Below are 24,154 nucleotides of genomic sequence, written 5' to 3'. Positions count from 1 at the left end.
TATTTAATTTTGTAGACTCCTGAAGAAGGTGCTACAGCGCCGAAACGCAGCTGTGTTGAGTCATATATTTGTTTGATGTTACCAATAAACTATTTTTAACTGCACGTCCGTCTCTTCGTTTGGAAAGAGCCTACGTTCCCCATTCCCTCTCTGCTGTTCCATTGGACTTCTTTCGTGGGGATCTAGTGCACCTCCACACCTTGTGTGGTCTGTTCCTTGCTGCACATAGCAAATGCACATAAAAATACCGCCTGGGCCACATGGTAGCTGGGTAGTAGTTCAAAACTGATGCATGTTGGATGCGTGTACATGCCTATGCAGCTTAGTAAAAGGGCCCTATAATGTGTTCCAGTGGCATAGTCATGGGGGCCTGCCGCCCCCCCCCCCCAACTTGTGGCTCAGACCTCCTACACAACAGAACTACTTGTTGAATGACTGGCAGGGATGCCCAGTGCCTGCCAGCTGATGAGATCCACTGCCTGAACTGTCATAGTTGTTGCCTCAGCAACGAAGACGTTGGCCGCCTCCTTTCCAGCCTTCAATACCGGCACTCCTTGTGCATGCTCAGTTTATGCATGAACTGAGCATGTGCGAAGAGTGCCAATGTTGGCGGCTGGAAAGGAGGCCATCAACTTCATTGCCGAGGCAGAACTGGGGGCAGTTTGGGCAGCGGATCTCATTGGCTGGTGGGGATCGGACATCCCCACCAGCAAAAGTAAGATTATTAATATAGTGGTGGGAGGGAGCAAGGAAATGCATTGTCTCTCAGCCCACCCCTAGGCCCTCTCAAAAACTGAATGCTGGCTATGCCCCTGGTGCATTGATGTAACATGCACTAACCTAGAAACAAACACACGTTAAGTCAATTTGAGCATAATTCTATAATGAGGTGCTAATTTTAGATGCCAAGAAGGCATCTATGCTTATTCTAGATAGAAAATAGAATACCGCTGTAACAGGTCAAATACATGCCTCTATTTTAGACATGACCACTTAAAACCAGTCATTGAACTGAGTTAAATGCTTCCACCTGGATCTTTAACTCTCAACCTAGACCTCAGGGCACACCCAGCCAGGGTTTCAGGATATCCAAGTTTATTCAGGACTTCTATCCTGCCCATCAAACGTATTATCTAGGCTGCTTACATAATGATGACTAAAAGAAAACACAAAAATGAAAGAAGACAAAAATCAGGAGGTACGCTAGAGAGGGGTAATGGGGTGAAAATATAATTATTGATAGCAAAGTGGGGAAGGGGGAAAGTGTAGTTCAGGCTTGCTGCAAGGGCATCCACAGCGGGACTATCACTGGCCATAAGCTTCAGAAAAAAAGGAAGGTCTTCAGCACAGAGGCAAATTCTTTAAGTGATGAGCATTGCTTAAGAGGAAGGGCTAAACCATTCCAGAGGACCTTGCGCAGAAAAATTGGAGCGCCTAATGCTGGCGTGGGAAAGCACGTGAGCAGAGGGGGTTTGAAGCAGACACTGTTTTGAGGATCTGAGGGATCCTGGAGGACAGTAAGGGACCAAGTGACAAGCAAGAAATCTGGGCTTATCTGAGGTATGGATCTTATTTCTCATTCCGATAATGGCGATCGCCACTACGGCATAATGTAAGCCACATTGAGCCTGCAAATAGGTGGGAAAATGTGGGATACAAATGCAACAAATAATCCTATATAATAAAACTCACCCTCAATGTTCTGAGGACACTGACGTCAGTGTCACTTCCTTCGGGTTCGAAGGGTTCGTGGTGGTGAAGCCACCGAAATCACTGTCTCTGGGCCCCGCCCTCGCGTCAAACGTGATGACGTCGAGGGTGGAGCAATGGCATCACAGAACGAGGGCGGAGCAATGGCATCAGTGGCTTCCCGACTCAGGAGATGAAGGTGGCGTGCTTTGAAGAGGTGCGGAGCAATGGTGGTCAGTGGCTTCACAACGCCGAAGGGGTGGGTGGGGGGGGGGGGTCGGGAGGAAAACTTTGCTAGCGCCCGTTGCATTTGCTCCAGAAACGGGCATGTTTTACTGGTAAATAAATAAAAACTAGGAGCAATTAATATCTACAATTAATATGTATGAGAGAGTTTTGCATACAGTGGAGGTAGTGTATATAAATCTGTTTCATGCATGTTCACTGTGAATTTCTGAAAACCTCTTGTTCCAAGGACTGGGTTGAGAACCACTGGCCCAGATTGTGAAAAAACATGTAAATCATAGTATTTTATAATGTACATGTGTAATTGTGAGCCCTGCCCATACCCCACCTATTCTTCCCCCCTCCTTGTGAATGCCCTCCTAGAAAGTATGCACCGTCAAAGATTGGTGGGTAATTATAGAAGAGTACGTAGCTGGAATGTTGTCATTTATGCATGTACATGATGTCCGAAAAAAAAAAAAACGGGACCCCCAACATTTTTCCAAGTAACCCAAAAATGTCCTACTGCAGCAGAAACTTCTGTCTGACATTTGAGACATTTCGGAGTACTTTATTTGTCAATAGGATTGAGATCCAGTACATGAAACTCGCAATACGGTTGATTTCTTAATTAATGAAGCCCCAGAATTCATTGAGCCAACAGCTCAGTGGCGTTGAAGACTTGGTGAATGTGTCAAGGTTGAAGGAGGACATTTTGAACACAAATTATGAATTAAATAAGAAAACCCCCACATTAAACTAATGTATTTTCAAAGGTCTTACTAAATGTTTAAACAATTGCAAAGTATTTTAAAACTATGTAAGGGATCCCAGTTTTGTTTTGTTTTTTGGTCACCACAGCACTGACATGCATTCTTGTGGCCTAACTCAAGGCATTTCCTTATAGAGTTACTTTCATAGCATACATTAACATTTTTTTTTTTATTAAAATGTGTGAAATGAACTAAACTAACAGTCTGGAAATGAGGGGAAAAAATCCAAATGACCCAAAAATGAACCTATAATTTTTACCCTATGCACATCCCTAGCCAGTAACAGATGTCAATGTTTATGGAACCAGTGATGGAGCTGTACGGAGTTCAAATGACTTCAGGGAGAGCTGGAGCCATCCTGCTTTTTTTAATGAAATCATAATTAAAAATGCAGCCGGGAACAGCCAGTCTAGAGTCAGTCTGTCCCTTATAACCTTGAGTAACATATATGGAGTTTCTTTTTGGCCTGCTATGAGGAAGACTCAAGACAGCTTGGCATGTGAAATGCCAGTGATTCAGAGAAATCATAAGAGCTCTAAAGGTAAGTAGCGACAATGCAAAAGGAAAAGTTGAGATTACAGCAAGAAGCAAAAAAAAAAATCTGTATGGCTTTTAATGCACATATTGAGGTAAATTTTGTTTCAAAGAGATAGATACACATCACTGCAGATGGAGATATGAAAGGCTTCCAAATGCTTCTATTGGAATTCAGTTAAGATGAGTTAAGAAGCGAGATGAGGAAGCCGCTCAGCATTCTCATGTTAAGTGTTTACACTACTTAAAAACATTTGCATTTATTAATAGCATAACCCATGGGTGTATTATAAGATCTGCAGATGTGAGTTTGAGAAGGTCTACCTTTCCATCAATTCTACTGGCACTTTGTAGGCAGCTGTGTGGGGACCTCTGAGGATTCCAGTGATGTCATCAGATGGCCACAGGAAACATTTTAATGGTGCAAGTTCTGGCATGTGGCTGAAGGAGCATGCCCAAAGGGGCATGCCTTTCCCCTTTGGAGCCATGATGGAGCAGTGACAGAGCCATTGAAATTTGAGGCTTTGGAAGAGCTGAAACAACTGTGACATAGCTTTTAGTGTGAGTATTAGGAACTATTATGGAGAAATGGAAGAATAAAAGCAGAGGTCCTCCCCCTGTTGTTATATCAGGGGTCCTATGAGCAAACATATGTAGCCAATTCATGGTGGGTTAGCTGCTTCAGTGATTTATTCTCTGTCTTTACCAGCAAGATGTGCCCCCCCCCCCACACACACACACAGCTCTGAAGGTCATCCTAGCTCATCTCCTCTATTGACTTCTTCATCTATGCCATGAAGGGTGGGAATTTTCCAAGTTTGGTTCACCCCTGTGGCTGCAGTACCTTCATCTACCTCTCTTGTATTTCTAGGTCCTGTGGTTCCAATATCTATGGTAGCTCCAAGCCCTGGGGATAGAATGAGAACCAAAGAGAATTATAATAACTAGGACATTTCCCTGGTGGATGTTTGAAGATCTCTTGCTAGGCTGGAGAACATGTATGGATATAAGTACATGCCATCTTTCTTGTGTAAGAACCAAATAATGGCTAGATTTCAAAGTCTCAACGCCAGTCCAAAGTATATCCAATAAACTTTTCAATCAAATAGGATCTGGCAGCAATCCTTTCAGCTCAAATTCTTCAGAAAAGAACTATTTTTAGGTTTTCAACACTCAAATCATAATTAATAGTTTTCCACTTACATATTATTATTTTACAAGGTGACCTCAGCGGTACTCATTGCCAAGAGTGTAAACGTGGCAATCGGTACACCCGATTTCTATGATTTTCTAGTATCTCTATTTTTTCTCTTATCAATTAAATTCCTTATCTTTTCTTTTTCAGACTAGGGGATTCAGCTGCCTTTCTTGTGTATGCACTTAGAAGTACATATACAGCCCTACGATTTCATAAAAAGCCTTTTCTGCAAGTAAAACAGTTTACATGAGGAAAAACCTTCATAAAGTTACCTCCTTAGAGAGTCATTTTGAAACGGGGCACCTAAGGAAATGTTCAAAAAATGCAGCTGTGTGCTGTCATGACATAGGCTCCTCCAGTAATCCCCACTAATGCAAACATGGTCTCACAGAAATTTAGAAATGCTCCGAGACAGGTGTAAATATGTGTATCCCAACTAGAACCCTGCTTCACCCCGTGCACCTGCTTTTTATGTGTCTGTACCCTTATATGGAGCAGAAGAGTAGCCTAAATATCAGAGCAGCAGGTTCAAATCTCACAGCGGCTCCTTTTGGCTTCAGGCAAGTTACTAAACTCCCCATGAAACAACAAGGGAAGGGGAGTCCCTCATTGTGGTAGGGGGTAAGGGGGATAGGATACGTGGAAGGTGGGGTTATTGTGGGGGGGCTTTATAGTGGTTGATTGTTAAAACAAATGAACCTTTTCCAGAGATGCGAAGGCGGTAGAACGAGAGGACATGAAATGAGATTGAAGGGGGGCAGACTCAAGAAAAATGTCAGGAAGTATTTTTTCACGGAGAGAATAGTGGATGCTTGGAATGCCCTCCCGCGGGAGGTGGTGGAAATGAAAACGGTAACAGAATTCAAACATGCGTGGGATAAACATAAAGGAATCCTGTTCAGAAGGAATGGATCCTCAGGAGCTTAGCCGAGATTGGGTGGCAGAGCCGGTGGCGGGAGGCGGGGATGGTGCTGGGCAGACTTATACGGTCTATGCCAGAGCCAGTGGTGGGAGGCGGGACTGGTGGTTGGGAGGTGGGGATGGTGCTGGGCAGACTTATACGGTCTGTGCCAGAGCCGGTGGTGGGAGGCGGGACTGGTGGTTGGGAGGTGGGGATGGTGCTGGGCAGACTTATACGGTCTGTGCCAGAGCCGGTGGTGGGAGGCGGGGATAGTGCTGGGCAGACTTATATGGTCTGTACCCTGAAAAGGACAGGTACAAATCAAGGTAAGGTATAGACAAAAAGTAGCACATATGAGTTTATCTTGTTGGGCAGATTGGATGGACCGTGCAGATCTTTTTCTGCCGTCATCTACTATGTAAGTGTTTATTTCTTTCCTGGTTTGTTATTGCTGCAGAATACTGTTTCTCGATAAAAATCTTGGCACAAAAAGGAGACATTTTACACACATGTGCTGTCTTATAAGCACCAAAAGTCTCTATAAAAATGTTATCTATTTAATTAAAAGGACAGTCACTAGCACAAACCATGTACACTGTGTTTTCAGTGGGAGTCCTCATATGAATATGGCCGCTGATTAAAGGTGTTAAGTTGATTGCCAGGGCCAATGCGTTACTTTAACCTGTGGCCATCACAGCTGAATATAAGACCCTAGGTTAATTGAATATTTTACTTACCCTTCAAAAATTTCCTGCGAGACTATAATAGGAACTGCTGGTTTTGTTGTTTACAATTTCTACCTAAATTATTTTATTTTCATTTGATTGTATGCCTCATAATAGAATGAATAATAGTAAAAAAATTAAAATTTACATTGAGAACGTTCTGAACCTACCTTCCTCATATCATTACAAGAAATCCCCATCCCTAGTCCACACATTAATGTCACAATTACCCTCTGAGCTAAACACTTATTAATAGCACATCCTATCTTTAAAATATACAGCAAAATTCATGCCTGAGGAATAATAATAATAACAACAATAAAAATCATTTAAAAACCATCTCAAGCAACCAAGCCTTGGCGTTTGTAAGGAAAGTTAATTTAATTCATATCTCAAATTGAAAAGCGTGGAATCCCAACGAAAGTACATAAGTCAGTCTAATCTGATTTGTATGAGGGTTATTCAACAGTAACTGCTGGGATGATTGAAGTGCCGTAGCCAGGGTGCACTATATTGATAGATCTGCTAGGTACTTAGGACCAACTTGATAGAGGAATTTAAAAACCAAATGAGAGGTTTAAATTCTACCCTACAGTATAGTACAGTCATGGAGCTGTCATACCCAGCTCCATGACAGCAGTATGCAGGTCCCTGGAGCAGTTTTAGTGGGTGCAGTGCACTTCAGGCAGGTGGACCCAGGCCCATCCCCCCCACCTGTTACACATGGTGGTAAATGTGAGCCCTTCAAAACCCACCACAAACCCACTGTACCCACATCTAGGTGCCCCCCTTCACCCCTTAGGGCTATGGTAGTGATGTTCAGTTGTGGGGAGTGGGTTTTTGGGGGGCACAGCACACAAGGTAAGGGAGCTGTGCACCTGGGAGCAATTTGTGAAGTCCACTGCAGTGCCCCCTAGGGTGCCTGGTTGGTGTCCTGGCATGTCAGGGGGACCAGTGCACTACGAATGCTGGCTCCTCCCACGACCAAATGACTTGGATTTGGTCATTTCTGAAATGGGCATCCTTGGTTTCCATTATCGCCGAAAACCGGGGACGACCAACTCTAAGGACGACCTAAATGTTGAGATTTGGGCGTCCCCGACTGTATTATCGAAACAAAAGATGGCCGCCCATCTTGTTTCGATAATACGGGTTTCCCCGTCCCTTCACGGGGCCGTCCTGCGAGAACGGCCCCAGGAAAACTTGGGCGCCCTGTTCGATTATGCCCCTCTGTGTATTCTGAAAGAAAGGTTTGTAATTTAACATTTGGCCTTCTTGCATTTTTTTTTTAACTAACGTGCTGGTACTTTCAAATATCATTTTTTTCTACCAGGTCATTTACAAAGATAACCATCAATCATAAGAGCAAAACAGAGAATTTTTGTAAACTTTTTGCTCTTTAAACCATATTCAAATTTTTATGAAACATCAACATAGAAGCGTTCTGTGTTTCGTGTGTGCCTCTCTCAGAGGATTTAGCAAACCATGGTTACCTCAAGCAAAGCCAAAGGCATAGACAATCACTGTCATCTTAAAAATGAATTCCAGTTATACTAGTGATATCCTGCCTCCTTTGAACCAATTAGTCTGTGGTGTATATGCTAAGTGCACTTCTAAATACAAATGATGGTAAGTATGTAGAAAACACCAAAATCTTTTGTAAAATAGGGAGGAAAAGACCTCATAAAGACCAAGACCACCAGTGTCCACTTTCTTTATATTTACCACACAAAGTGGTCGGTCAAAAATTAATTGGTGTGTAGACCAATGATTTACTTGTTGACCGACCACTTTGTGTGGTAAATATAAAGAAAGTGGACATTGTCTTGGTCTTTACGAGGTCTTTTTCTCCCTATTTTTCAAAAGAGTTTGGTGTTTTCTACATACTTACCATCATTTGTATTTAGAAGTGTTCTCATATTTATATGGTCATTGGATTCCTTTTTTGTTGTTGTTGTATAGGCTACGAGAAACAGAGCCCTTTTCTGGACGTTAAAAGTTCAGCTCAGTCCTGTCCAAAATTCTGCGGCACGACTTATTTTCCGCCAAAATCATTTTACCCACACTAGCCCACTCCTCAAGTCACTTCACTGGCTCCCTGTCAGCTTCCGCGTACAGTTCAAACTTCTCTTACTGACCTTTAAATGCATCCATTCTGCAGCCCCCCATTACCTCTCCTCTCTCCCTACATTCCTCCCCGTAATCTCTGCTCGCTGGACAAATCTCTCTGGTCGTCCCCCTTCTCCTCCACTGCTAATTCCAGGCTTCCTTCCTTTTCCCTCGTGGCACCTTATGCCTGGAATGGACTTCCTGAGCCTGTACGCCTAGCTCCATCTCTACCTGTTTTCAAATCTATGCTGAAAACCCACCTTTTCACCACTGTTTTTGGCTCCTAACCACTACTCAATTCCCCTATCCTTGTTCCTTCTCACCCAGTACTTTCCTCGCCCTTAATTGTCTTGTCTGTCTGTATTTTTAGATTGTAAGCTCTATCGAGCAGGGACTGTCTCTCTGTGTCAGGTGTTCAACGCTGCCTGCGTCTGGTAGCGCTATACAAATGTTAATAATATTAATAACGTGATTTTAAATAATAATGCCACATTGTATCTCGTTTTGCTCTCCTTTTTGATACTTTTCTACTTCTGTATGTTTTATCTTTCATTCCTACCTCTCTCAAGTCCTTTCTGCCTGTTCTTTTTGCTTTCTCCTCATTCTGTGATGACTCCCCCCCCCCCCCCCCCCCCCCCCATTGTAGAAAGCTACATTTTTTTTTTTGTTTATGGCTCGGTTGACAGATGGTGTTTTGCAGCCCTTGAAGGGTTGCAAAATGGTCTGTGCTGAGTCTGGCTGTGAGGCTGCAGTTCCACCAGGAAAAGCAAAACACGGGGGCTTAGAGGAAAAAAAAATACCAAAAAATGGAGGCTGGGGGGGGGGGGAGGAAGAATGCTGTCAAGAGGACATAAAAGCATGAGAGAGAGAGAACAACAGAGAAAAACAAAGATGAATAAAACTAGACAAAAGCCAAGGACACGAAGAGAGTGTACGTGAGAGATAAAGAGGAAGCCGCCTGTTTCTCTCCTTCCTTCAGTAATTATTTATATCCCATATGTCACTCTCCATTGCCTTTCACTGGATGGTTTTATGAACTGTCTCTTATGCCTTCCCAGCCCGTCCCTCACTTTGTTTTTGCAAATCCCTTCACCCCAGGCACTTTTAGTTTTGGGCTATGGCAGAAGAGGGGCGGGAGACTGATGACTGAACCATTTGCAATTCTTTCCTGAAGGCATGGCCTCGGGGAAGTTATTTTGCTTGGGCTGGGATTATCAGCTTTATTAAAAATAATGATAACAAAAAACACAGGTTTACAAGGGTGCATTTCTCAGTGTTGGAAGAGCTTGCCTTGTGGGTTAAAAGAGGGCGGAAGAAAGGGGAGGGCGGACACAACAGAAACACGTACAGGGAATGGAGGAGCAGTGGTTTCTAATCCTTTTCACGGAGAATCCATAGAAATCAAACAAAATAAAACATGGAAAAGAAAATAAGATGATACCTTTTTTATTGGACATAATACATTTCTTGATAAGCTTTCGAAGGTTGCCTTTCTTCCTCAGATCAAAAATAAGCAAATGTGCTAGCTGACAGTGTATATAAGTGAAAACATTCAAGCATTACTACGACAGTCTGACAGGGTGGGAGGAGGGGGGTGGGTAGGAAGTATGCATGGGGACATCAAAGCATATCATTGATATTCTAACAGGATGGGTGTGGATAGGTGAGGGGAGAGTGATGAACAGAGAAATACAGCTTTATGGTTTATAATGGGCTAGGAACCCCAGATCCTTGTTAAGTCCTTTCTGTTGGGTGTTAAAATATTCAATCATTCTGACTTCAAAGGTCTTACGTTCTTGTATGGTTTTAAAGTTACCTTTCAGGATTCTCACTGTGAAGTCACTGGTACAGTGTCCTGGTCCTGTAAAATGCTGACCAACAGGGGTGGGAGCCCTACTGGCACCACTATTGTTCATGTGATGTCTATGTAAATTGAATCTTGTCTTAAGCATCTGGCCTGTTTCTCCAATATAGCATCTCTGTTGATCACCCTCCCCTCACCTATCCACCCATCCTGTTAGAATATCAATGATATGCTTTGATGTCCCCATGCATACCTCCGACCCACCCCCATCCTCCCACCCTGTCAGACTGTCATAGTAATGCTTGAATGTTTTCACTTATATACACTGTCAGCTAGCACATTTGCTTATTTCCGATCTGAGGAAGAAGGGCGACCTTCGAAAGCTAATCAAGAAATGTATTAAGTTATGTCCAATAAAAAAAGGTATCATCTTATTTTCTTTTCAATAGTTTGCGGAAATTGGTCAATTCATAGACTGTTTTCAGGTTACGTGGTATCATCTTATTTTCTTTTCCATGTTTTATTTTGTTTGATTTCTATTGATAACCTTAAGAGTGGACTAACACGGCTACCACACTCCTCTACCGAGAATCCAAAAATTCTTCTTCTAGGGAGTTTATACTATAGCTACTGTATTTCTCTATTACAGTTATCTCTCTTGTCTCTCCCTTCCCAGTCTTCTCGGGCGTTATTCCTGTTTTTCACCTTTCTGATTTTCTTGTACTTCATTTTTTTTCAGTCTTTTCCTTTCTCCTCTTTTTTTTCTCAGTTCCTTGGCTTTCCTCTTCTTCATCTTTACCTCTCCCGTTCATGTTACTGTCTCAGACTTTTCTGCTTTCTCTTCCTCCTTCCACACCTTTTGCAAGCGCTCGACTTTCCCTTTCTTCAGCTGGTTCCCTACCTTTGTCTCATACTCTCTTCCACTCTTTGCCCTTAGACTGCCTCCCAGTATTCAGCTGCCTCTTGCAAACAGCAGGAAGCTGTCTGATGTACACAAACATTTCCCTTCCTTAGATTCCTCCCCAGACAGGTATAAAGAGAATAAACAGTTGCTGCAGCGTTGTCAAAATTCTGCACTAAATAAAAACCTTAGTAATTCATTGGGGGATTTCCTTTTCTGGTAGTGTATCAAGCAGAAGGTTTTCTTGTTATGGTTCATTGAATCACCTTCTTTTAGAAGATGGTTCTGCATCCTCTTGAATACCAAATATTATAACTGCAAGGTAGAGACTAATGTTATTAGAATGACTCAGACTATGAATTATGAATGAATTTCCACTTGCATTAAAGTGGTTTATTTTAAATGTATCAACTGAACGTAGCTATTCTTTCGGAGAATCTGCAGCCTTGTACAACCCAAAGTAAGTAGAAAGTTAAATATACCCTGAGCCCAGGAAACTCTTTGATCTAAATGGCTGAAAAGATCAGGCATAATTCTGCAGAAGAAAATAGCTTCTGTTTGGTCATCAAAATTAACCAGTTGCAAGGAAGATTTAGAGATGTCTAGGCTGGATTAGGAATTTGTTAAAAATGTATGTTTGTATTGATATATTTTTTAATTTTTTATTTATAACCATTTAAATTTTTACAAGCGATAAAACAACTTGCTGGAAATACAGAGAAAGTAATATGTAGGAATTATTTCAGTCAGGTAATTCTATTCTCTTCCTTAGAACACTAAATAGGGAGAGTGAAACAAGATAAGGAGATCAATTAAACAGTAAACAGAAAAAAACCGTGGTATTAACCTGATTATCCCCAGATATTACTTGTCTAATTCACCATTCCACATTGATCATCTGGTTGGCTTCTTCAAGGCCAATACGGTGCATAGTCAAATCATTTCATTGAAAAACATACTTATTGTCCAGTATTAGTTACAAATAATACATCTGATTACATTCTTTCTCTTTTAAAAACCAGAAGTTATTCAACAATACATACACTTAAGTCTCTAATTCAAATTCCACTGATTAAAGTAATCCCAGTTTTCACAGGCTTCACTCCTTTTAAAGTAATAATTTGAGGAAATATTTCTGAGGAAAACTTTAGGAGTCATACCTGGAACTCTGGGAAAAACAATAATCTCGATATTAATCATCTATAATAATATTCATTTTATTATTCAAAATTTCTGGTCTCTTACTACTACTACTTAACATTTCTAGAGCGCTACTAGGGTTACGCAGCGCTGTACAGTTTAACAAAGAAGGACAGTCCCTGCTGAAAGGAGCTTACAATCTAAAGGACGAAATGTCAAGTTGGGGCAGTCAAGATTTCCTGAATAAAGGTGTAGTGGTTAGGTGCCGAAGGTGGGCTTTGAGCAAGGATTTGAAGATGGGCAGGGAGGGGGCTTGGCGTATGGGCTCAGGGAGTTTATTCCAAGCATTATTCTATTATCATAACCACTTCTTGCTCATGTAGAATCATTTGTTATATCAATTTTTTACTCTCAAAGGGTTCAGTTGAATTGTCCATGTAACTCTCTAATAAAATTATATCTGAAACAAAATCATCCACTGCCCCCCCCCCCCCCCAGTTAGGTCCCGAAGCGCCTTCCAGATGGCATTCAATGTAACCTCCACGGGAGCCAAAAACTCCAAGTTGATTTCTCATAGGTCTTTAGGAGTGGTTCTGCCGATTCGGGTTCTGCTGTAAACGTCCTCCGTTTCAGCATATACCTCTAACTCACTCCTCCACTCCTTTGGACATGGTGGTTGAATAATTCGGGAGCGATGGAGTTGTTTTTTCCAGGTCCAAGAGCGTTGATGCTCCTTCGCCGGTGCTAATCAAAGGACTCGCCAGCCCTTTCATCTGTGGGCAGTTTGTCGCGCAGCAGTCCCGCACTTGCTTCTCAGGGGATAAAACGCTGGCCATCGGCGGCTGACCACCAGTTGTCCCCTTCCTCTCAGTTAAGGTAACTGCAATTGCAGAGAAGACATTTACATAAAGAAGACGAAACTTGAGAGGGCAGCTGGGCCGTTGTTGTATTGATATTTATAAACGAGTAATGAGCACAAAAATTTAATGTGGGTATGTTTGGTTTGTGGATATGCTTTCTGTGATATATTTATTTGTAGGATTCAATACGGTATCATCTCTTGTCATCCTAATTTTCATTAGATTATTAGAAATATTCTTGAGAAGTACGTGGCTGTTAGGTGTAAAAATCTTTTTGCCACCTGTCAGATTTCCAAATCACAGAAGTAAGAACTGTATTAAAGAATTTGTTTGGGCTGTAGTGATGGCATGAATTTAAATACTATTTACATACTGATTAAAAAAATACAACCAACAATTATTCACTGTAAGCAGGAATTTAATGAATTGGAGAATTGCTAAGCTCTTATTTTAATACCCGTGATTAGCTGCAAATGAGTTTTTAGCAGAATTTTTGAACTTGTCCATGTGTGCAATTATTGATATTTCAAGATAACACTTGGTGGCTAGCCTGATGGAGATGAGCTGTGTGTCTATCCAGTGCGTCAGGTTCCCAATCTGTGACTACTTGATCCTTAACCAAAGCAATAACACAGTTCTGAATGTTCAGCAAGAGGAAGCCCAGCCTTTCCAACCTTAGCCTCCAGTACTGCAATCTTCTTACCGTGCCCTTGGAACTGGGTCTTTAACTCACTGATACCCTCAAGACTTCATGAAAATGAGAGGATAAAGCATCAAATGCAAAGCCCCACGAAGGGTTATTCTGTAACAGGAGGCATACAGGCCACTTGTGGAGGAGTGGCCTAGTGGTTAGGGAGGTGGACTTTGGTCCTGAGGAACTGAGTTTGATTCCCACTTCAGGCACAGGCAGCTCCTTGTGACTCTGGGCAAGTCACTTAACCCTCCATTGCCCCATGTAAGCTGCATTGAGCCTGCCATGAGTGGGAAAGCGCAGGGTACAAATGTAACAAAAATAAAATAGATACTATTGGAGATTCTACATGGAATGTTGCTACTATTGGAGATTCTACATGGAATGTTGCTATTCCAGTAGCAACATTCCATGTAGAAGCCTGCGCGGCCACATTGGTGATCTGCAAGGACCAACTTCTACATGGAATAGCAACATTCCATGTAGAATCTCAAATAGTAGCAACAGTGGAGGAGTGGCCTAGTAGTTAGGGTGGTGGACTTTGGTCCTGGGGAACTGAGGAACTGAGTTTGATTCCCACTTCAGGCACAGGCAGCTCCTTGTGACTCTGGGCAAGTCACTTAACCCTCCATTGCCCCATGTAAGCCGCATTGAGCCTGCCATGAGTGGGAAAGTGCAGGGTACAAATGTAACAAAAATAAAATAGATACTATTGGAGATTCTACATGGAATGTTGCTATTCCAGTAGCAACATTCCATGTAGAAGCCTGCGCGGCCACATTGGTGATCTGCAAGGGCCAACTTCTACATGGAATAGCAACATTCCATGTAGAATCTCAAATAGTAGCAACAGTGGAGGAGTGGCCTAGTAGTTAGGGTGGTGGACTGAGTTCCATTCCCAGCACAGGCAGCTCCTTGTGACTCTGGGCAAGTCACTTAACCCTCCATTGCCCCATGTAAGCTGCATTGAGCCTGCCATGAGTGGGAAAGCACGGGGTACAAATACAACAAAAAATAAAATAAATAAAAGCCCAGAAAGGGGAAGGGGGTGGGGCTTGATATTCTGCCTTTCTGTGCTTACAATCAAAGCAGTTTACACATTATCCCTGGGATTCTCTATATCGCGCCTTAATTTCTGCAGGAAATCAAAGCGTATCCTATAACAATGCGTGCAACTTAATTGGTTCGCCAATCAGCGCTGTCAATCGGATGTTAGCAAGCAATTATCAGCGCTAATTGGTATTAATCAAGATTTACGTGCGCAACTCACTAAGGACCCTGTTTACTAAGGTGAGTTAGTGTTTTTAGCGTGCCTACACTTAGCGAGTGCACTAAACACATAGGCGCCTATAGGGATATTGTAGGTGCATACATGGTTAACGCGTGTTAAAAACATTAACACACCTATAAGGTTGCTTAGTAAACAGGGCCCTAAGTGTATTTTGTAATGTGGTGCACTTAAATTCTAAATTGCCTAGTCGAAAAGGGGTGTGGTCATGGGCATTTCTAAAATCTAGGCACGTTGCAGGGGCATAGCTAGGTGGGGCCACGGGGACATGGGCTCCTGCAGATTTAGCCCTGGCCCCCCCCTGCTTTCACCCCCCCCCCCCGCCACTGACCCTCCCCTACCACATTCGACCCGCCGCTGCCGTCAGGTACCTTCTTTGTTGGCGGGGTCCCCAACCCCCGCTAGCCGAAGTCCTCTTCAGCGCTGGTCTCCGGCACATTGCTGATCTGGATTCTGTTTCTGTGAGTCCTGAAGTCCTGCACATAGGAACCACTTGTAGGAATGTGTCCAACACCTTTTTAAAAACTCTGTTAAGCTAATGGCTTTTACCACATTCTCTGGCAATAAATTCTGAAGTTTACATGTTGAGAGAAGCAATGCCTTCTCCAATTTGTTTTAAATATACTACTTAGTAGCATCATTGGGTGCCCCCTAGTCCTTGCATTTTTGGCAAGAGTAAACAAATGATTCACATCTACCCATCCCACTCTACTCAGTATTGTATCGAGCTCTATCATATCTCCCCTCAGCCCTCTTCCTCTCTGTGAAATCTGGATCCCCTCCACCATGCTTGCTGAAGATGCCCTGTTATCATCCTCACACTCTCTCATTAGCTCTATTGTTATTCAGTCTTGCTGTCTCTGGTCCCCCCCTACATGTTATCACCAAGTCTGTCTCTCTCTCTCCCCCTCCCCCCACCTGCCATCACCCAGTCGCTGTCCTCTCTCTCTTTCTCTCAGCTTTGTTGACACCCAAGCTCACTCTGTTTCTCCCCCACCTTGTTTGCATCCAGTTTCGCTCTTCTGGCTCCCGAATCTTCCCAAGGCCTTACCCCTCACCCCAGCTAGCCCTCACTACCCAGAAAGCTAGTTAATCACTCCTCCCCCCATCTTACAAGCCCATAATCCAGCCCTCTCCCCCAGCCTGCAAGCCTACTTATCTGAATTGAACTCGCCTTGAGCTACTGGTGAAAATGTCTGAGCTAAATCCAAAATTCCTTCCCTATAATGATCTTCACTTAGAATTACTACTGATCTGTTTGTCAGTATCAGATAGAGGACAAAGTACTGACTTATCTTGAATGTATGAAATTTCCAACACAACAGAACCGTGTACTCCTAATAAATTTTAATAAACAATGTTTAGGTTTAATCCCATATCTAGCAGCCTTTCTTTGCATTCCACCCTCTCTTCTCCTTTACCTGTGGCTGCCCCTGGGAGCACTGTTCCTTCTAAACTGAGCGGGTGTCCAACTGCATTGCTACCAGTAGGGGGTGCTGCTTCAATTTTATGTTTTTAATCTCTAGGGACAGGCAGGTTCCCTGGAGTCCTGAAGAACTTGCCTGCCCCTCGCTATTGAAAATGTGATAGTGAAACAGCACCCCCCCCCCCTCCCCCGACTGGGAGGACTGTAGACAGTGGACACATGCTCAGCTTAGAGGGAACAGAGCAGCAAGTTCCAGGCAAAAAAATGAAGATTTTTTTTTGTTTTGTTTTAAATAGTCACAAAAACCCAGGCACAAGAGACAAATTTCTAGTCGCCATGGAGACTGGTGCCTGGGATTTGTCAAGCCCTGAATTCTGTATTTTATAAGCTTGCTCTGGAAGGGCTAATATTGGGGTGATGATTGTTGCTTTTAATTATCAAAATCTTGTGAAAGGAAGCAAGACTGAAGGGTGCCATATATTCATGCATCGGCTCTGGGATTGTGTTAAAGAATGATGTTAATGTGTATGTCAATGTATTAATTTTATCTTGTAAATAAAAATGTCTCCATGCTGCATGTGATGTAAGCATGGTGTAGCTATGGCCAAGGTACGATGTAGAAACAGAAGACATGGAATATTTACCTAGGTATAAGCATGCTTGACTGAATATCCACCACTGGTGTTTTAAAATGGGGAAATAATTGCCACCTGAGCCTAGATCTGTCATTAAATTGCTTTAAATCTCAAGACTTGTTCATATTTAAGTTCTTAGTGAAAAGTAATGCTCTGTCCGTATTATATCTATTGATTTGATCAACAGACCAAGTAAGCAGTGAAATTAAATACGATTATGTTTAATGATATATTGATTGAGTTATTTGTGAAGAAACTGAATTTAAGGCTTAACAAACCTTAGGCATGTTGAATTTTCCCTATAGCTTTTATTGACCGATGTTCACTGAAGTGAAGACACAACAGAAACCATTAGAGCACCTCAGTCAGGCCAATATATGTAGAGATATGTGGTAAGCATTAATTTGTGGGGTGGCTGAGGCATCCCATGGTAAAATCCTGATGTGCACGTGCCCAACGTGGGCTTACCGCTCACTATTCCAGAACTACCGCCGGGCTACTGCAGCAACCAGCAGTAGTTCCCAACTCCAGCATGTGCCCTTTCTGGTGCTACAAAAATATTGTATATTTTATTAGTGCCAGTGTTTACCCAGCGGTAGTTGGGCAGTGCTGTGTGCTGCCTGGTTACTGCCAGGTTGGCGCAGCAGCCCTTACTGCCACCTCAATGGGTGGCAGTAAGTGCTCCCCCCTGAAATGGCCATGTGGCAAGTGGTTCACTTACCACACAGCTATTTCTTTAAATAAAAAGCCTTTTACCCACTGTGGTAAAAGGGGGCCTCAGCGCACGTCAAAAACACGCACTGATGCTAGCGCAGGCCCTCTTTTAAAGCAGCTTAGTAAAATTGTCCCTACATGTGTGTTCTACCCGTGTACTAAAAAGTACATTTTATTTTTTTGCTGAGGGGGTTTGTCTGTGCTAATAAGTTAGTGCACTAAAGCGTTCTAAAAATATCCCAAACACTGTCTAGTCTCATACATTCATCAGTATACTATTATCGCAACGTAGCTAACATTCACAATCAACCAGAGCATAAGTCTGTTAAACGGGGATCTTCAGATTTTCCATCGCTTCCACCATCCGGGAACTGTGCCCCAAGCTGATAATGGTGTGGCTCACATCCTCATTGATCTTTCCTGTATCATAATTTTTGTTTTTTCTTTTTTTTTTCCAAAATTTTTTCCTTGTACTACAAATTTCTCCTCTATGTCACTTTAAATCTCCTTCTTCTTGAATAAATATCTTCAATCTTATTATATCTTATTACAAACTGTAGTATACCAAAGTATGTCTTGTTAGTATTACTTAACTTAGAGCGACTATCAGTAGCGATTTTTCTCCCAGCTCAAACCTCTGCCGACATGGCCAGGTTTCGATAATCTTCTTCAGGGAAGAGGCACGCATCTCTGTATTCGCTCCTGCATATAGAGAAAAAATGGCTGCCACATTGCCATGCACTAACTGATTAGCAAGTGAGCCCTTACCACTTAGAAAATGTGTTGAGGCCCACACAGTAATGACGATATTAGCACATGGCCAATAATGACCAAAATAAAAAATGTGGCAATTTTCTGGCCATGGCAAAAAGTGGCCATAGCACATGGGAAAGACCTGGGTAAAGGCATACTAAGAGCACTTTTTGGCCCCATTTTGTGAAAGAGTCTCTAAATCAGCAAGGCTGATTGCAGTTGAGGACTATGAGATGCTGGTACAGTTATTGGAAAGAGAGAATGAAGAAGGGATGGAAAGACTGAGGATCAAAAGGATCAAATCAGATCTTTATAAAATACTCGGGCTCATTTCATCCCGATTTCAAGGGGGCGTGTTTTGGGCGGGACATGGGCAACACCAAAAGGTAGACGCTTTTCTGCAGTAACAGAACAAAATGAAACTATCTAGGGCCAAAATGAAGATGTTCATGGCTCGATATGTTTCAATCACAACTAAGTGACCAAAAGGTGCCCTAAATGTCCACTGGAGGAATTAAGGCATAATCCCCTTACTCTCCCAGTGGTCACTCACCCCCTCCCAGCCCCCTAAGATTCGACAGTAACAGTACATTCCAGGCTCTATCGCAGCTTCAGATATGATGGCCATCGCTATTACAACATCAAGCAAGTCCCAGGAGCCTAGTGGTATGTGCAGTGGACTGTAGAGAACGGGACCCAGGCCCATTTCCCATTTTAACTGGTACACTTGTGGTGAAATGTGTTAGCCCTCTAAAAAACACTAAATACGTTAGGCATAAGTCTTATTGTAGTGGTGTACAGTTGAGTACAGTAGGTTTTTGATGGGTTTGGAGGGCTCAACATACAATAAAAGGGGGTAATGATGAGATGTGTACCTGGGAGCTTGTATGTGACATCCACTACAGTGTCCCCCTAGGGTACCCCACTGCTCTGCTGGGATGTCTATGTGGCCAGTTTAGTTTAGATTAGTTTATTTAGGCTTGCTATACCGCCTTTGCCAGATAGCAGATCAAAGTGGTTTACATAATATCAAAAAATTACAGAAAAAATAGAAAGGAACTACAATATTTAGATAGGAAAGATAACAACCATCCATACAATACTGAGGGTGAGGCATTGGACTGTTACACAGGGTGAATAGAAGTGAGGGGGAGGGGGAGGAAAAAGAAGTGGTGGGGATAGGATACTCTTACGAATGAGAAGAGGAAGGACCAGAGAGAAAGGGAAAAACTCGATTAAGCAGTACCAAAAGCCAGGGAGAAAAGCCAAGTTTTCAGTGCAACTCTAAATTTATCAAATGAGGTCTCGCTCCTAATTTATTTTGGGAGGAACTTCCAGTGAAAGGGGGTGGCGGCAAAGAAAAAGGCTCAGCGGTGGGTGGACTCCAAACTAGCCGTTTTTGGCCCAAGAAGAATGAGGTGGTGATCATTGAGAGAGTGCAAGGTACGTGCGAGGGAATAATAAGTGTATGACTAGAGAGAGAAACTGGAATAGCTATTCTGAAAGCCGCCTTGAATGTGATAGCAAGAAGTTTAAACAGAACTATTTGTTCAACAGGGAGCCAATGGTGTTGTTTTAAGAGGGGGGAAGAATGATCAAAATGATGTGCACGACAGAGAAGGCGAATAGCCGTGTTTTGCAATGATTAGAGCTCTTTTAATTGATAATGCAAACAACCAGTCTACTAAGAATACTGGCCCCCATATATCCTAGTGGTTTGTTTTGGACATTTTTCTGGTTTGAAAATGGCCATGTTTGCTACTGGATTTTTGGACATTTTTTTTTTTTTTTGCAAAATGTCCAAAATTGGATTTAGACATCATAGTGAAAATGCCTCACCACATCTTCTTAAAAGAATCTCTCTTCTAACATGCTATAGCTATTTCCTGTGGTTTTGTAATGTGCTTTGGTAAGTAAAAAAAAATATTTCCATATTTGACAATATTGTCATATTTTTGACTTGTAATAGAAGTATTAGAACCTCAAGATTTATTTTTATTTTTTTTAAAGCAAAGAAGCTTTTGAAGTTATTTACCAATACTGTTTTATATTTAAAGGATTTGGAAATGGGAAACTGATGGTCATGGTCTGCCTTTTGTACACACTGAGCCTGCTTTTCTCTGATTTGTTGCTTGAAAAGGCCATTGGAATAAGACTGCTGTCACTGGGATTATGAGCAATTTTACTTTGACTAAATGGCTGTGCTTGGTGGTAGAAGGAAAATTCTACTTTCTATGGAAAGGGGAAATGGGACTTGATATACCACCTTTCTGTGGTATTTTGCAACTACATTCAATGCGGTTTACATATATTCAGGTACTTATTTTGTACCTGGGCAATGGAGGGTTAAGTGACTTGCCCAGAATCACAAGGAGCTGCAGTGGGAATTGAACTCAGTTCCCCAGGATCAAAGTCCACTGCACTAACCACTAGGCTACTCCTCCACTCATTTCACCAATAAGAGCTAACCTCATCAGTGATGTCACAATGGCTTGATTGCCCGATACTTGGCTCACTTCTGATATTGTGATGTCATAAGGGAAAGGGGGGAAGGGAATTGGGACTTGATATACCACCTTTCTGAGGTTTTTGCAACTACATTCAAAGCGGTTTACATATATTCAGGTACTTATTTTGTACCAGGGGCAATGGAGGGTTGAGTGACTTGCCCAGAGTCACAAGGAGCTGCAGTGAGAATCGAACCCAGTTCCCCAGGGTCAAAGTCCACTGCACTAACCACTAGACTACTCCTCCAAGTGAGAGTTTCTTCCACTGAAAAGGTAGACTTTATGGTTGAATCCTGTTATGTCACTTTTCTAAGCCATTGCGGGCACAGTCACTCCACTCATCTCAGTGCTGCCAACAACATTTTCCCATGCGCCAGAATCCTCTCAGAATCCCCTCCATAAGCCCTCTCTGTGAGGATCACTGCATGTTTTGCATTGCCTGTAGCGAGATGGGATTAGACGCAAATACAAAAAAACGTGTTCTAAACTCACTTCCATGTGATTGCTTTCTGGTGAGGAGACAGCATGCGGAGCTCCATCTCTCTATCCTTGCTAATACCACCGGCTGGGTTCCTCTAGCTTCTTTGTGACAGTTTCATTGATATAAACATCTATTAGGTCTTCAACTTTCAGCACCATGGATAGCACACAAGACAGCTACAAGAATCAGATTGCCTCCAACCCCTCTCCTCCATCTGGTTTTTTTTTTTTTTTTTTCTTTTCTCTCTCTCCTTTCAGTAGTATCAGTGTTTCTGGAAAGTTTTCTAGCCCTTCTTGAGTGAGACAGATTTCTTGAAAGTGTGTATTGGAAATGGGAGGCAGAGGCCAGAAATTTTGGAGAGTACACACATGCAACTAAATGGTGAATGTATTTTTTTTTTAATGATTTATCAGCTTTTTGAAGAATTGTACCCCAAGGTGGTGCAGAAGATCTCCTAACTCATGTTGCATGTGGCAGTTCAGATTTTTTTTTTTCTGAATTGAGGAGCCAACTATAATTTGAATTCAAACTAAATCTAGATTTTCACATCTGACAAAGTTTTGCTAGTTCTCATTCAGTTTAGTTTAGTTTTTTATTTATTTATTTAGATTTTGCTCACACCTTTTTCAGTAGTAGCTCAGTTTTTTTTTGTTTTGTTTTTTTTGTTAGCTGATTCATGATAAAGTTGGTGTGGCCAGGTGAGGCAGATGTGTCTAAGCATAGCAGAGACTGGGCAGGAACATTTCTCATTATATATCCACATCTTCCATCAGAGAATCTGTTAAATGTTAAGCTTTAGAAGATCAAACATTGGACAGAAAAGCATGTATGTGTAAGCTATAATAAGACCTTAGGGGTGGTCTTTGAATAAGGCACGCTAGCGTTTTTAGCGTGCACTCAAAATAGGCATGTGCTAAACGCTAGAGACACCCATAGGAATACATTGGCGTCCATAGCGTTTAGCACGTGCCTATTTTTAACACACGCTAAAAATGCTAGCGTGCTTTAGTAAAAGAATTGCCCAAGGAAGTTGGCAGAATGAGTATGAGAAAGCAAGTTTGGATTCTAAAACCTGCCATTGTAATAGGCAGAGCAGAGTTTTCCAAGGGAGTTGTGATAGAATCTGTTACCAGTCATTCCTTTCACATTTACACTTACCAGATGAACTTTTAAATAATCTTTAGCACCTTACGCAGACTGCTGGGATAATTTGGATTGAAGTCAAACCCTTTTCCTTTTAGGTTGAACCTCTGACTTTGATCAATTTGTTAAACAGAAACAAAGATGACCCAGCATTCAGAAATATAGAACTGAGTGAACAGACAGATGAATATTTCTTGCTAAGATCAAAACAGTAGGATGTTACAGGAACTGAACAGAAATCAAGATGTCATTGAGAAATTAAAGTGAACATCCATCTTCATCCTAGACTTTACTGTGGCCCATGGGGATAAGAAGAGCACCTTACAGGAAAAATCAATAAATACAGGGGCTACAAAAGTTATATCTATGTTCTGTATTTATTTTTAAATAGGAAATCGGCCGCATTTATCTACAGCAAACTTAGATTTACTGAGCTGCATTAACTGGTTAACACGTATTAATATGAATTAAATAATGCAAGCCTCATTGTTCTCAGTGAGTTCTATTCACTATCCCCCCACCCCAATTCTATAAAAAGCGCTAAAAAAATGTGCTCACAAATTTGGGCATGCACCAAATTTGCATGTGCATTTTTAATTGAATAATAAGCTAATTAGTGCCAATAATTGGTTTTTTAACAAGCAATTATAGGAACTATTTAGATTCAATTAACAAATGCATGAAAATTCAGGTGTGGGATCCACACCTAAATTTTATGCATGAGTCAGAAATAGGAGGGCCATGGGTGCTTCGGGGGTGTGACTATTAATTACATGCATAATTATAGAATAAGGGGGCTGCATTCCTAAGTATAGGTGTAGGCATTTGCACCATATTTTCATTGATGCAAATGGCCATGCCTAAATATAGGCACAATCCCTAGGCTTAACCACTATTCTATAAACCGCGCCTAACTTTAGGCACGGTTTATAGAATACCCTATATGTGCTTAATTTGAATTAACATACATAAACCAGTTAATACAACTCAATAAACAGATCCCATTGATGTATGTCATTCATATCTGTTTTCTCGCATTACTTGCCCATTTTGTCTTTGTAACTTCAGTAGCTGGAATACAATTCTAAGTCTCTGAGTTTTCTTTTTGGTGCAGCCCTGTTTACAGAGACTCCTCATGATACGACCACACGAGTTGGAGAGGATGTGGAGATGGCCTGCTCATTTCGAGGCAGCAGCTCTCTCCCCTATTCACTTGAGATTCAATGGTGGTACTTTCGTAACCACAAGGACCAGACAGACAAAGAGACCTGGGCTTCCAACCAGGTACTGTTTCTCATTAATCTCATTGCATATCATGGTACGTCATTCATTCATTGCTTTTATATTCCGTCTATCGTAACTTGCCTAATGTGTAACATGAGAACATTCAAATTTAAAACACAACACTTACACAAACATCAAATGTGTAATTATATTTAAGACAACCTATAACATAAAATTCAAGGAGTTTGGTGGTGTCCCTTCATCATCGTAGAAACAGAGGCCCTTTTACTAAGTTGCATAAGCGTCTACGCATGTCCAATGCACGTCAAAATGGAGCTACCACCTGACTACCATGTGTCTCTTGCAGTATTTTTGGCTGCCTGTATCGGATGTGCACCAAGTGGCATTTGATGCATATAGGTCATTACCGCCT

General features: G+C 41.9%; 1 protein-coding gene across 1 annotated transcript in view; it reads left to right on the top strand.

The window, feature by feature from the left end:
- VSTM2L (V-set and transmembrane domain containing 2 like) overlaps window positions 1-24,154 on the top strand; it is a 112,768-nt gene that overhangs the window by 59,372 nt on the left and 29,242 nt on the right. The window contains exon 2 of the mRNA XM_030212851.1: window positions 23,612-23,781. Coding sequence (XP_030068711.1) covers window positions 23,612-23,781 — 170 coding nt within the window. The remainder of the gene's footprint in view (window positions 1-23,611; window positions 23,782-24,154) is intronic.

This window comes from Microcaecilia unicolor, chromosome 8 (genome assembly GCF_901765095.1).
Source record: "Microcaecilia unicolor chromosome 8, aMicUni1.1, whole genome shotgun sequence".
NCBI lineage: Eukaryota > Metazoa > Chordata > Amphibia > Gymnophiona > Siphonopidae > Microcaecilia > Microcaecilia unicolor.
The sequence above is the reverse complement of the archived record's forward strand: the minus strand, read 5'-3'. Positions and strand labels throughout refer to the sequence as shown.